Below are 15,125 nucleotides of genomic sequence, written 5' to 3'. Positions count from 1 at the left end.
CCTGGGCTTCTGGGCCTAATGAACAGGTAGTTTACTTTGGGCCCACTTTTCATCCGGATGTGAAAATACTGCCCCCTACCCAAGACAGGTTAATGACTGATAGGAGAAAACTGAGGATGGATCAACAACATTGTAGTTACTCCACAATACTAACTTAATTGACAGAATGAAAAGAAGGAAGCCTCCTGTTTACAATAAGGCACTAAAGTAATACTGCAAAAATGTAGCAAAGCAATTAACTTTTGTCCTGAATACAAAGTGTTATCCCTAGGGCAATTCCAATACAACACATTATCGAGTACCATTCTCCATATTGTCAAGCATAGTGGTAGCTTCATCATGTTATAGGTATGCTTTTAATCATTAAAGACTGTGGAGTTTTTCAGGATAAAAAGAAACAGATTGGAGATAGACACAGGCATTCCATTAGTCACTGCGAGATAAATTCACCTTTCAGCAGGACAATAACCTAAAACACAAGGCCAAATCTACCCTGGAGGTGCTTACCAAGATGCAAGTGAATGTTCCTGAGTAGCCAAGTCACAGTTTTGACTTAAATCTGCTTGAAAAATCTTTGGCAAGACCTGAAATGGTTGTCTAGCAATGATGAACAACCAATTTGACAGAACTTTGAAATGAATCATGGGCAAGTATTGTACAATCTAGGTGTGCAAAGCTCTTAGAGACTGACCTAGAAACACCCACAGCTGTAATTTTCTCAAAATGAGATTCTAACATGTATTGACTCAGGTGTGTGAATACTTATGTAAATGAGATATTTCTGTATTTAATTTGAAATAAATGTGAAAAAAAAACATGTTTTCACTTTTTCATTATGGAGGATTGTGTGTAGATTTGTATTTATTTTGTCCACAATGATTTCAAGTTGTAATACAACAAAATGTGGAATAAGTCAAGGGGTATGAATAGTTTATGAAAGTGCTGTAGGTGCACGACCCGGTTAGGTGAATTGGGAATACGTTTGCTTTCCAAGCTGCTGTTGAAATGGTTGCCTCTTTGTGCCAACTCTGACCTACTCCTGCGTGTAATAAAAAATAATATATCAGTCGATCAATTATGTCCCCTATGGAAATATACAATATAAAAGGTTAAAATAGAGGAGTACACTCATCTAACATGTCTGTCTTGGTCCTGTGTTTCTGGCCCAGGGTACTCCGGCCAGTCTGGTGCGTTATAGAGTGGAAGATGACCAATCACCTTACAGCGGTAGCATCTTTGATGTCGAGGAGGAGTCTGGGAGTATAATCACCAAGGTCAACCTCAACGAACAACCCAGTGTCACCTTCAAGGTAGGTGGTGATGATGATGCGTCGACAGACACGGTTGCCCTGATTCTAGCTCCTAACCAACATATGATTTAGTTAATTTTGATGTTATTTCTTACATTATTTGCTCACACGTTTCTAGTACTATTATCTACAGCCAAAAATAACTTTGGGATATTAAATTGGAGGTCACCCACCAGATATTCGACTCCCCATACCTAGATCCTTTGTTTGGACTCCCCCAAGCTAGCCCCATTCATCCCAGGTGATTTTACAAAACGTCACCGCCGGAGAAGAGGGAGCAGGAGTGGGATCTTAGTTAGACTCAGGAGGCATGCATTCCACCTACCGCATCAGAGAATATTACTCACTAATGTTCAGTCCTTGGGCAATAAAATTGATAAACTCAGGACGAGGATCTCCATCCAGAGATAAGGGACTGTAACATACTCTGTTTTACGTAATTCTGTCTCTCTCCGGATATATTGTCCCTGTCCATACAACCAGTGAGTTCTCCATTCATTGCGCAGAGAGGAACAAAGGCCTCTCCAGGAAACAAAGAGATGGAGGGGATGTCTCATGATTAATAAAACACGGTGTGATTGTGCTAATGTACAGGAAGTCCTTTTGTTGGAATATCTCACCATCAAAAGCCAATCGCACTACCTCCCGAGATCATATTCTTTGGTTATAGTCCCTTGCTCGTGTTTCTTGGCCCAAGAAAGTCTATTCTTATTATTGGTGTACTTTCATAGTCGTTTCTTTGCATCAATTCAGCCATGAAGACCTGATTCACGTGGACTCCACTGAACAGTTGATGTTGAGATGTGTCTGTTACTTGAACTCTGTGAAGCATTTATTTGGGCTGCAATTTCTGAGGCTGTTAATAAAACTTCTCTGGGATATGTGGGATGCTAGCGTCTCACGTAACCAACAGCCAGAAAAATTGCAGGGCGCCAAATTCAAAACAACAGAAATCTCATAATTCAAATTCCTCAAACATACAAGTATTATACACCATTTTAAAGATAAACATAGCGTTAATCCAGGCACAGTGTATGATTTCAAAAAGGCTTTACGGCGAAAGCACACCTTGCGATTATGTTAGGTCAGTGCCAAGTCACAGAAAAACATACAGCCATTTTCCAAAGAAAGAGAGGTGTCACAAAACTCAGAAATAGCATTATAAATATTCACTTACCTTTGATGATCTTCATTGGAATGCACTCCCAGGAAACACAGTTCCACAATAAATGTTTGTTTTGTTCGATAAAGTCCATAATTTATGTCCAAATACCTCCTTTTCTTTTGTGCGTTTAGCCCAGTAATCCAAATGCACAGTGCGCGAGCAATTAGTTCAGATGAAAAATCTAAAAAGTTATATTACAGTTCGTAGAAACATGTCAAACGATGTATAGAATCAATCTTTATGATGTTTTTAACATAAATCTTCAATAATGTTTCAACCGGACAATTCCTTTGTCTTTAGAAATTAAAAGGAACGCAGCTAACTCTCACGGCCACACACCTGACATGACATTCTGCTAGATCTCTGACTCAAACAGCTCTTATTCTCTCCCCCTTCACAGTAGAAGCCTGAAACAAGGTTCTAAAGATTGTTGACATCTAGTGGAATCCTTAGAAAGTGCAATATGACCCCATAGACACTGTATATTGGTCCACTTCCCAGTTGGATTTGTTTCTCAGGTTTTTGCCTGCCATATGATTTCTGTTATAGTCAGACATCATTCAAACAGTTTTAAAAACTTCAGAGTGTTTTCTATCCACATCTACTAATTATATTACTCAGTTTACTCATGAACTTATCCTTTGCAGCAAAGGTAACTCTGGGTGTTCCTTTCCTGTGGCGGTCCTCATGAGAGGCAATTTCATTATAGCACTTGATGGTTTTTGCGACTGCACTTGAAGAAAGTTCTTGCCATTTTCCGTATTGACTGACCTTCATGTCTTAAAGTAATGATGGACTGTCGTTTCTCTTTGCTTATTTGAACTGTTCTTGCCATAATACAGACTTGGTCTTTTACCAAATAGGGCTATCTTCTGTATACCAACCCTGCCTTGTCACAACACAACTGATTGGCTATAACAGATTTTTTTTTTATTAATATTTTTCATAATTTCATGATTAGAATAGAATAGACTAAAATATAATATAATTAAACTTGATTGTCCATACAGGATGGACAGTTTTCTTTGGCATCACCTTACAATAAAGGGATCACATTCACATACATTCTCACATCATACACATTTAAACCAGTCAGACCATCATATTGTATACATTAAAAACATAGAGGACATTGATACATTCACTCACAACTGACCACTGTCCCAACTGCACTGGATAGATAAGTACATACTGATACAATTTACATTGCATTTAGTAGTCCAACAGCACAAATAATAAATTAATGTTTGAACACATTCTTCTTGGCCATGGGCATTCTGAAGTGGATGGAAACCTCTCTCAGTAGTCGTTTCAGCAGTGTGTGTATTTGCATTGTATTGAATTCTGAACTAAAATCATTAAATCAAATCTGTGCATAGGATTTTGCATGTTGGAGGTGACTAGCCACCATTTTCACCAAGGTCAGGGTAGCATCCTCAGTCCCCCTTTGTGCCTTGTAGGCAAACTGTAACGGGTCCAGTTGATCTTCTATGGACAGGGTAAGGTGCTTACTGACAACCCTTTCCATGCATTTGGCCAGAAGGGGCATTAGGGCCACAGGTCGAAAGTAATTTGGTGATTCGCCCCCTAGCAAAGCCTTCATCATATTTTTATTCTTCAGACTATTATACAGACTCCACTTGTGACTAAACCACGATGTACCTGTATATTAAGTTCCTGAAATGATACAATTCATACACACACTCCCACAGGAGGTAACCTTAGTTCAGCGTAACCTTGGCAGTAAGCACTAGGAGCAGGTGCTGAGTGATATTAGGTTCTAATAAGTCTCTCTCTCTCTCTCTTGCAAGAATGTTGGATCGATAGATTCATACACGTTCTCTGGGTGGGTTGAAGCTTGGTTCCCAGACCTTTTAGTCCCCTTTCCAACCTCTCCTGTTATTAGTTTTCATGCCCTACATACGTGCAGAATAGATGGCGAATTAGTAATGCATGTGCTTATGTGTGTTCTCAGTTGGTGGTGATAGCCTTTGACGATGGAGAGCTAGTGAAGGAGAACCGGACCCTGGTGGAGATCACTGTTCTCCAGCCCTCCAGGATCCCCATCTTCACTGAAGTGGAGTACAGGTAACACAAACAAATAAATACACACGCATGCATGCACGCACTCCCACACACACTAACACTAAAACATTTTAGTGGTCCCCCTCTTGGTGGCGGAAAGAAAAAAGGTTTTAAAGTGGATTTCCTCCAATTCTACGCATTTTGCTATGGGACGTAGAGAAAATGTTGCAGTTAAAAAAAACACATTTCATGCAATTCTACAGATTGTGCCATGGGGCGGACAGAACATTTTGCAGTTTGGAAGTGCAACAGAAGCCAATAAACACATTGATAGAAAACATCCTATGTGGTGTCGATATTAGTCTGGAACATTCTATTGTCAAATTTCACAATAAAGTGTAAATAGAATTATTTTGTCAGTCTCGTCCAAAACAGAGTTTTGTAAGTGAGTTCGTCATGACTTACTTGAGGGTTGGGTTTTGATTTCGACAATGCTGACTTGCCAACTAACACAGAAAACAAAGCTGGGGTGAATGTGATTAATTCAATCATACCACAGAACACACAAGACAGTGAGACAGACCTGCCCATCAACGCAGCGCATCTGACTTTGTTAACATACGTTGTCTTTTGGGCTTCACCAACATTTAGGGTGCCAGTGCTTTCAGTGGTCGACCGTCCAACTGCTCCAACTGGAGAAGATTGTTGGCCCCCGAGGTAACCCTAGGAAGACAAAGACAAAAATAGCAGTGTTAGGGATACTACACCTATCCTCAGGTTATTTTGTGTGCAAAAGCAAATAGTTGTTATCTGAGATTTTTTTATATTCACCTTAACTTCTTGAGTCGAGCCATCCCGGATCCGGTATCGTGACTACAGCCTCAAGCTCATTACCATAACGCAACGTTAACTATTCATGAAAATCGCAAATGAAATTAAATGAATCTATTTGCTCTCAAGCTTAGCCTTTTGTTAACAACACTGTCATCTCAGATTTTCAAAAATATGCTTCTCTACCATAGCAAACTAGCATTTAGCATTTAGCGTTAGCATTAGCATTTAGCATTTTCACAAAAACCAGCAAAAACATTCAATAAATCATTTACCTTTGAAGAACTTCGGATGTTTTCAATGAGGAGTCTCTCAGTTAGATAGCAAATGTTCCGTTTTTCCTGAAAGATTTTTTGTGCAGGAGAAATCGGTCCGTTTGGTGCGTCATGTTTGGCTACCAAAAAAAAACGAAAATTCAGTTATCCAAACGCCGAACTTTTTTCCAAATTAAGTCCATAATATCGACTGAAACATGGCAAACATTGTTTAGAACCAATCCTCAAGGTGTTTTTCACATATCTCTTCAATGTGGTATCGTTCCTGGAAGTGTGCTTTCCTGTCAGTATCCCATGGCAAAATGAGTGTTACTGACAATTGCGCACCGATTTAAACAAAGGACACCGGACGGCCCCCTGGCAAATGTAGTCTCTTATGGCCAATCTTCCAATGATATGCCTACAAATACGCCACAATGCTGCAGACATCTTGGATGAACGGCAGAGCGCATAAGCTCGTTCACAGCATATTCACAGCCATATAAGGAGATGTGAGTAAACACAGCATCAAAAATACTGTTCATTTCCTGTTTGAAGTTTCATCTTGGTTTCGCCTGTAGCATTAGTTCTGGGGCACTCACAGATAATATCTTTGCAGTTTTGGAGACATCAGAGTTTTGTCTTTCCAAGGCTGTCAATTCCATGCATAGTCGAGCATCTTTTCGTGACAAAATATTGCGCTTAAAACGGGCACGTCTTTTTATCCAATAATGAAATAGCGCCCCCATAGCTTCAACTGGTTAACAGATGGTGACCCCAGCTAGGAGTGAAAGAGCAGCGAGGTTTCCCAGGTTTAGCCTTCCTTTCGTCCTTCCAAACTGAGTACTTCACCCGGATGTTGTAGCACTTGGTCCCCTTCTTGATTCTGCTCCAATAGCTCTCCTTCTGTTTCTCCTGCGCCATGTCAATGTTCAGTCTCACCTTGATTGATAACAGGAATAAATGCAATTATATTTCATGTCACAAATACATTTCTTGCATATCCGTTGGAGGGCCGGAAAATTCATTTACAATCATTTTACCTGGTCAAAAACCTCCACATCCTTCTCAGTCTGTGAATGAAGGTGGTCCTCGAAGGCATCTGATCTGGCTCGACAACTTCCACCACATCAGGTGGTGTTTTAGTGATCTGAAAGTATGTTAAACGAAAATGGCAATAGACAAACAACAACAAATCAAATGTATTTATATAGCCCTTCGTACATCAGCTGATATTTCAAAGTGCTGTACAGAAACCCAGCCTAAAACCCCAAACAGCAAGCACTGCAGGTGTAGAAGCATGGTGGCTAGGAAAAACTCCCTAAAAAGGCCAAAACCTACGAAGAAACCTAGAGAGGAACCAGGCTATATGGGGTGGCCAGTCCTCTTCTGGCTGTGCCGGGTGGAGATAATAACAGAACATGGCCAAGATGTTCAAATGTTCATAAATGACCAGCATGGTCAACTAATAATAATCACAGGCTGAACAGTTGAAACTGGAGCAGCAGCACGGCCAGGTGGACTGGGGACAGCAAAGAGTCATCATGCCAGGTAGTCCTGAGGCATTGTCCTAGGGCTCAGGTGCTCCGAGAGAGAGAGAGAAAGAAAGAGAGAAAGAGAGAATTAGAGATGGCATACTTAAATTCACACAGGACACCGGATAGGACAGGAGAAATACTCCAGATATAACAAATTGACCCTAGCCCCCCGACACATAAACTACTGCAGCATAAATACTGGAGGCTGAGACAGGAGGGGTCAGGAGACACTGTGGCCCCATCCAATGACACCCCTGGACAGGGCCAAACAGGAAGGATATAACACGACCCACTTTTCCAAAGCACAGCCCCCACACCACTAGAGGCATATCTTCAACCACCAACTTATCATCCTGAGACGAGGCCGAGTATAGCCCACAAAGATCTCCGCCACGGCACAACCCAAGGGGGAGCGCCAACCCAGAAAGTAAGATCACATCAGTGACTCAACCCACTCAAGTGTCTGTGTCTGCACCCCTCCTTAGGACGGCATGAAAGATCACCAGTAAGCCAGTGACTCAGCCACTGTAATAGGGTAAGAGGCAGAGAATCCCAGTGGAAAGAGGGGAACCGGCCAGGCAGAGACAGCAAGGGTTGCTCCAGAGCCTTTCCGTTCACCTTCAAACTCCTGGGCACCACTCCTAAGGACGGCATGAAAGAGCACCAGTAAGCCAGTGACTCAGCCACTGTAATAGGGTAAGAGGCAGAGAATCCCAGTGGAAAGAGGGGAACCGGCCAGGCAGAGACAGCAAGGGTTGCTCCAGAGCCTTTCCGTTCACCTTCAAACTCCTGGGCACCACTCCTAAGGACGGCATGAAAGAGCACCAGTAAGCCAGTGACTCAGCCACTGTAATAGGGTAAGAGGCAGAGAATTCCAGTGGAAAGAGGGGAACCGGCCAGGCAGAGACAGCAATGGTTGCTCCAGAGCCTTTCCGTTCCCCTTCACACTCCTGGGCCAGACTACACTCAATCATATGACCCACTGAAGAGATGAGTCTTCAGTAAAGACTTAAAGGTTGAGACCGAGTTTGCGTCTCTGACATGGGTAGGCAGACCGTTCCATAAAAATGGAGCTCTATAGGAGAAAGCCCTGCCTCCAGCTGTTTGCTTAGACATTCTAGGGACAATTAGGAGGCCTGCGTCTTGTGACCGTAGCGTACGTGTAGGTATGTACGACAGGACCAAATCAGAGAGATAGTTAGGAGCAATCCCATGTAAAGCTTTGTAGGTTAGCAGTTAAACCTTGATATCAGCCCTTGCCTTAACAGGAAGCCAGTGTAGGGAGGCTAGCACTGGAGTAATATGATCACATTTTTGGGTTCGAGTCAGGATTATAGCAGCCATATTTAGCACTAACTGAAGTTTATTTAGTGCTTTATCCGGGTAGCCGGAAAGTAGAGCAGTGCAGTAGTCTAACCTAGAAGAAACAAAAGCATGGATTCATTTTTCTGCATCATTTTTGGACAGAAAGTTTCTGATTTTTGCAATGTTACGTAGAAGGAAAAAAGCTGTCCTTGAAACAGTCTTGATATGTTCATCAAAAGAGAGATCAGGGTCCAGAGTAACGCCAAGGTTCTTCACAGTTTTATTTGAGACGACTGTACAACCATTAAGATTAATTGTCAGATTCAACAGAAGATCTCTTTGTTTCTTGGGACCCAGAACAAGCATCTCTGTTTTGTCCGAGTTTAAAAGTAGAAAGTTTGTAGCCATCCACTTTCTTATGTCTGAAACACAGGCTTCTAGTGGCTTCACCATGTTTCATTGAAATGTACAGCTGTGTGTCATCCGCATAGCAGTGAAAGTTAACATTATGTTCTCGATTGACATCCCCAAGAGATAAAATATATAGTGAAAACAATAGTGGTCCTAAAACAGAACCTTGAGGAACACCGAAATTTACAGTTGATTTGTCAGAGGACAAACCATTCACAGTGACAAACTGATATCTTTCCGACAGATAAGATCTAAACCAGGCCAGAACTTGTCCGTGTAGACCAATTTGGGTTTCCAATCTCTCCAAAAGAATGTGGTGATCGATGGTATCAAAAGGTAATTTACCACCTTCACAAGTGCAGTCTCAGTGCTATGATGGGGTCTAAAACCAGACTGAAGCATTTTGAATACATTGTTTGTCTTCAGGAAGGCAGTGAGTTGCTGCGCAACAACTTTTTCTGAAATTTCTGAAAACTAAGTAATCAAAAATTTGAAAGACTACAGTATATGCAATAATTTGAAATACAATTGCATTGTATACAGTTTAAGTCAGAAGTTTACATACACCTTAGCCAAATACATTTAAACTCAGTTTTTCACAAATCCTGACATTTAATCCTGGTACAAATTCCCTGCCTTAAGTCAGTTAGGATCACCACTTTATTTTAAGAATGTGAAATGTCAGAGTAATAGTAGAGAGAATTTTTTTATTTCAGTTTTTATTTCTTTCATCACATTCCCAGTGGGTTAGAAGTTTACACACACTCAATTAGTATTTGGTAGCATTGCTTTTAAATTGTTTAACTTGGGTCAAACGTTTTAGGTAGCCTTCCATAATAAGTTGGGTGAATTCTGTCCCATTCCTCCTGAAAGAGCTGGTGTAACTAAGTCAGGTCTGAGTCAGCAAAGCACCCTCACAACATGATGCTGCCACCCCCGTGCTTCAAGGTTGGGATGGTGTCTTCGGCTTGCAAGCCTCCCCCCTTGTCCTCCAAACATAATAAGGGTCATCATTGTTATTATTTTTTATTTTTTCCCCTATCTTTTCCCCCATGTGCAGTTGCAAACAGTAGTGTGGCTTTTTTATGGAGGTTTTGGAGCAGTGGCTTATTCCTTGCTGAGCAGTTATTTTAATTTAATTTAATTTATTTCACCTTTATTTAACCAGGTAGGCAAGTTGAGAACAAGTTCTTATTTACAATTGCGTCCTGGCCAAGATAAAGCAAAGCAGTTCGACAAATACAACAACACAGTTACAGTTACATGTGGAGTAAAACAAACAGTCAGTAATACAGTAGAAAAATAAGTCTATATCCGATGTGAGCAAATGAGGTGAGATAAGGGAGGTAAAGGCAAAATAAGGCCATGGTGGCGAAGTAAATACAATATAGCAAGTGAAACACTGGAATGGTAGATTTGCAGTGGAAGAATGTGTGAAGTAGAAATATAAATAGTGGGGTGCAAAGCTAAATAAATAAATAAATACATACAGTAGGGGAAGAGGTAGTAGTTTGGGCTAAATTATAGATGGGCTATGTACAGGTGCAGGGTAGCCTAGTGGTTAGAGCGTTGGACTAGTAACCGGAAGGTTGCAAGTTCAAATCCCCGAGCTGGTACAAATCTGTCGTTCTGCCCCTGAACAGGCAGTTAGGCCATCATTGAAAATAAGAATTTGTTCTTAACTGACTTGCCTAGTTAAATAAAGGTACAATTTTAAAAAATGTGTCATCTGCTCTGACAGCTGGTGCTTAAAGCTAGTGAGGGAGATAAGTGTTTCCAGTTTCAGAGATTTTTGTAGTTCGTTCCAGTCATTGGCAGCAGAGAACTGGAAGGAGTGGTGGCCAAGGGAAGAATTGGTTTTGGGGATGACCAGAGAGATATACCTGCTGGAGCGCGTGCTACAGGTGGGTGTTGCTATGGTGACCAGCAAGCTGAGATAAGTTATGTCGATATAGGACTAGTTTTACTGATGATATAGATACTTTTGTACCTGTTTCCTCCAGCATTTTCACAAGGTCCTTTGCTGTTGCTCTGGGATTGATTTTCACTTTTTGACCAAAGTACATTCATCTCTAGGAGACAGAACGCGTCTCCTTCCTGAAGGCTGCATGGTACCATGGTCTTTATACTTGCGTATTATTGTTTGTACAGATTAAAGTGGTAACTTCAGGCATTTGGAAATTGCTCCCAAGGATGAACCAGACTTGTGGAGGTCTACAATTTCTTTTCTGAGGTCTTGGCTGATTTCTTTACACAATTTAAAACGGCCAAACTCTATTCACAACAGTATTCAGTTGGTAAGAGACAGACATTCAATAAATACTAGGAATAGATTGTCCACCATCTATGTGTTATCCAGACAGAAAAGAGAAATAGGCCAAATAACATTTAGATTTAGAGCAATAAAGAAACTTAATAATTTATCTGAGCAAACCATAAACCTTTCAATATATAAATTCAAACAATACTTTAAAACCATTTAAATATAATACATAGGAAAGTTGTACTGGACTATGGTAGATTAATAATCAATATTTTTAGACTGTTAGAGTATTTACCTGGTCAATATGTCAGTGTATTATGTCTGTTTGTAACAGTGTGTTATATGTGACAATGTGATCATATTATACATTGCAATTTAATGTTTAAGGACTCTTGGAAGATTAGTCCAAATGAGGACTAAAATAGATCCTAATAAAACAAAATCAAACCTCAGTCAACAGCTGCTGTGTGCAAAGATAATTACTTTCAGGTGGTTCTCCCACCCTTCTTGGTAACAATCAAGGGACTTGCCCTTGGCAGTATTGAGGGTCTGGTTGGTCCATTCACCAAAGCTGTAGGGGGTAGGAAAGTGATGTCTGATTATGTACCATGGAAAAACAAAAACAAATTGTAAAAAATAAATTCAACAAATCATTGGTAGCAGATTATAACGTATAACATCCGTACCTTGTTCCAGTGTTCATGACCTCGCTCACTCAAGATGACCTCATGAGAAACCTCATGAGAAACCTCATGAGAAACCTCATGAGAAACCTCATGAGAAACCTCATGAGAAACGTGGCTGTTGAAGATGTCCATCATCGCCTTGAAGGTGGCCTCGCCAGTTTCGTTCTTGATGAGTGTCATACACAACAAAATCTACTTTTGGTTCCAAGGACCCTTTATAATTTAGATTTAAGCACGTGCTCTTTATTTACTGACCTTAATGGGTATTGCCTTCACCCACTTGGCTGTTGCCATTCCTGGATTTCGTGAAGGGTCCGATGAGGTCCACCCATAATATTAAAGTGTTAGAAGGAAGATTACTTTATTCTTACCAGTATCTGTGTTATACAGTATAAAGATATTTATATTTGTAAGGATACTGACTCTGCTGTGGTCAAATATTGCAACCAATACTAAACAACTTATCAGGTCAAAATTTGAATTGGGACACTTACCAATCATGTGCCATAGTGAAACAACTTTGATGGGCTTCAACTCCAGCGCCACAGTCTTCAAACATCTGGCAGGCTAGACAGGATACTGACTTTTAAGCAAACAATCACAAATTGAAACATTGTGTGCTCTTTGATTTGACATTCATTGAAATCATAATAACTTCAGATATAATAGAATGTGATTGATAAACAAAAGGTTGTTTACATTGCCCAGCTATCCACCTCCTTGACAATTTCCTGTCAGAAGAAGCGTAGGTTGATTTTGGCAATCATGCACTCCAATGGCCAGCATACATCTCTGTCAACACAGCATACATCCCCCTACCCCTTCTCTCTCTGTGTCTGTCTAGCAAAAACACCTAGTTAAGGGCATTTGGAATTACCATAATTGCTTACACCTACCCATTCACATACTAATGGCTGAAATTGAGTCAATGGAATTGTATCAACCACATGGAAACAACTTGCTTGATACCATTCTATTTACTCCATTCCTGACAGTCTTTTGTACATTGCGCTGGTCCGTACAATTAACCTTATTTTAGCGCCGAAAAAAAACGTAATACTTCCAGATCAACTGTAATATCAATACCATTGTAAAGCACAATTTCTCCCCTTTCCAACAAAATCAATGACGAGCCCATCATGATGCCCATCTCTGCATGATTCAAGAAGGCAGTGGGGAAACTAATTTTTTCACTCAATCTGTCCAATTTATCACCTTATCGCCTCTAAAATGTAAATAAAACACTATAAAGAGTTTATATAATGTGTCATTACATACCTATTTGAAGGTTTGTGTCGAATTTGAATTGGGTTTTTAGGGAGGATGCTAAAGTGATCTTCAGAAGTAAACAGCGGCTTTTGAGAGTCATGATAGCTTGGAGTGATGACGCAAAAAATGACTAAGTTTCCCCCCTTACCTGTCCCTGTCCCTTTCTTGTTTTTAAACAGTGAGAGAAGTGCTACACCTGGTGGAGAGAGGCTGTAACTCAGAATTAGTTGCTTTATGCATGCTGTACGTTATGCCATGACACGTCCACGATGTAACGTACAGCGTCGGAGGGGGCAGTTTTTAAAAACTTTTTTCCAATACTATAAAGCCATTACCATGACAATCAACGCTTGAATAGAAACGTAGTTCACACCCCAGATTTTGATGTCAACACAGTCGCTCCAGTCCCATTAGTTATCTTTCCAGCCTCGTTTGAATGTCGTGGTTGCATTTGTACGGAATGGGGTTAGCATACGTTAGCTAGATTAAAATGGTTGTACATAGCTAAATCAATCCAATTATCTAATAGAAGTTAACTGCTTAACGTTACCCTGAATTTCTCTGAATGTTGCACCTCTTGTCAAGATCAGTGGTTCCTTCATAGTACTTCGCAGGGTTGGAAAGATAAAATCTTCTTGAGGGATACCAAGCTACATACAAACAGAGAGCTACAATAACAGTTACAGCTATAAGTATAAGTACAGTAGCTAGCAACGTCAGTCCAAAAGAGCTTAAATTATTTCTTCATATTTAACAATATTTACTTATATAATGACAAATATATGGTAAAGAAAGTGTGTTGTCTTTCCAGTCTTTTCGGTCCTCTAAAGCAGCAGGTAGTCCTTGGAGAGCAATTCTGAGGTAATCATTTTGTGTGGACTGCGTGAGCACTTATGAGGTGAAATAGAGCTAGACCTGCCCGTGTCCTCCTTCCTTTTTACGAGGTAAAATAGAGCCAAGCAACCAGCATAGCAACAGACACTTTGTTTCCTTACGTAATCTGGGCAAAATTTTGCAAGTTCTAGCAACAGCCCTAGCAATAGAAGCTAGAGCTCATCGAATCCCATTGTGACGCAGTGGGGGACACTTTTTGGCAGGGGGACACTATTTGATTGATCAGGTTTAACTTATACCTAGATATCTCAATATGACATAATTATAACTGTGACCGCTTATGTTGCTTATGGCCAGGGCTGGCACTGCACATACTTGACTATGGCCATATACACCTTACAGTACACCTTACATTTACACCAATAACTGGTGAGAGTGCCAAGCTGATGGATAGGTTTGTTGAGCAGAAACACAACAACACCTTAACACTACGAATCAGGTTTGAAGAGTTTTTTTAAAACAATTGCGACCTGGCCAAGATAAAGCAAAGCAGTTCGACAGATACAACGACACTGAGTTACACATGGAGTAAAACAAACATACAGTCAATAATACAGTATAAACAAGTCTATATACAATGTGAGCAAATGAGGTGAGAAGGGAGGTAAAGGCAAAAAAGGCAAAGTGGCAAAGTAAATACAATATAGCAAGTAAAACACTGGAATGGTAGTTTTGCAATGGAAGAATGTGCAAAGTAGAAATAAAAATAATGGGGTGCAAAGGAGCAAAATAAATTTATTAATTAAATACAGTTGGGAAAGAGGTAGTTGTTTGGGCTAAATTATAGGTGGGCTATGTACAGGTGCAGTAATCTGTAAGCTGCTCTGACAGTTGGTGCTTAAAGCTAGTCAGGGAGATAAGTGTTTCTAGTTTCAGAGATTTTTGTAGTTCGTTCCAGTCATTGGCAGCAGAGAACTGGAAGGAGAGGCGGCCAAAGAAAGAATTGGTTTTGGGGTGACTAGAGAGATATACCTGCTGGAGCGTGTGCTACAGGTGGGAGATGCTATGGTGACCAGCGAGCTGAGATAAGGGGGACTTTACCTAGCAGGGTCTTGTAGATGACATGGAGCCAGTGGGTTTGGCGACGAGTATGAAGCGAGGGCCAGCCAAAGAGAGCGTACAGGTCGCAATGATGGGTAGTATATGTGGCTTTGGTGACAAAACGGATTGCACT

General features: G+C 40.6%; 1 protein-coding gene across 1 annotated transcript in view; it reads left to right on the top strand.

Annotated features, from left to right (window-relative positions):
- The window catches only part of LOC118400216 (protocadherin-15-like), a 239,626-nt gene that overhangs the window by 161,487 nt on the left and 63,014 nt on the right, over positions 1 to 15,125 (top strand). The window contains exons 23-24 of the mRNA XM_035796860.2: positions 1,170 to 1,310; positions 4,451 to 4,563. Of these exons, the coding sequence (XP_035652753.2) occupies positions 1,170 to 1,310; positions 4,451 to 4,563 (254 nt within the window). The remainder of the gene's footprint in view (positions 1 to 1,169; positions 1,311 to 4,450; positions 4,564 to 15,125) is intronic.

This window comes from Oncorhynchus keta, chromosome 2, assembly GCF_023373465.1.
Source record: "Oncorhynchus keta strain PuntledgeMale-10-30-2019 chromosome 2, Oket_V2, whole genome shotgun sequence".
Lineage (NCBI taxonomy): Eukaryota > Metazoa > Chordata > Actinopteri > Salmoniformes > Salmonidae > Oncorhynchus > Oncorhynchus keta.
Note: the sequence above shows the minus strand (reverse complement) of the source record. Positions and strands in the feature narration are given on the sequence as shown.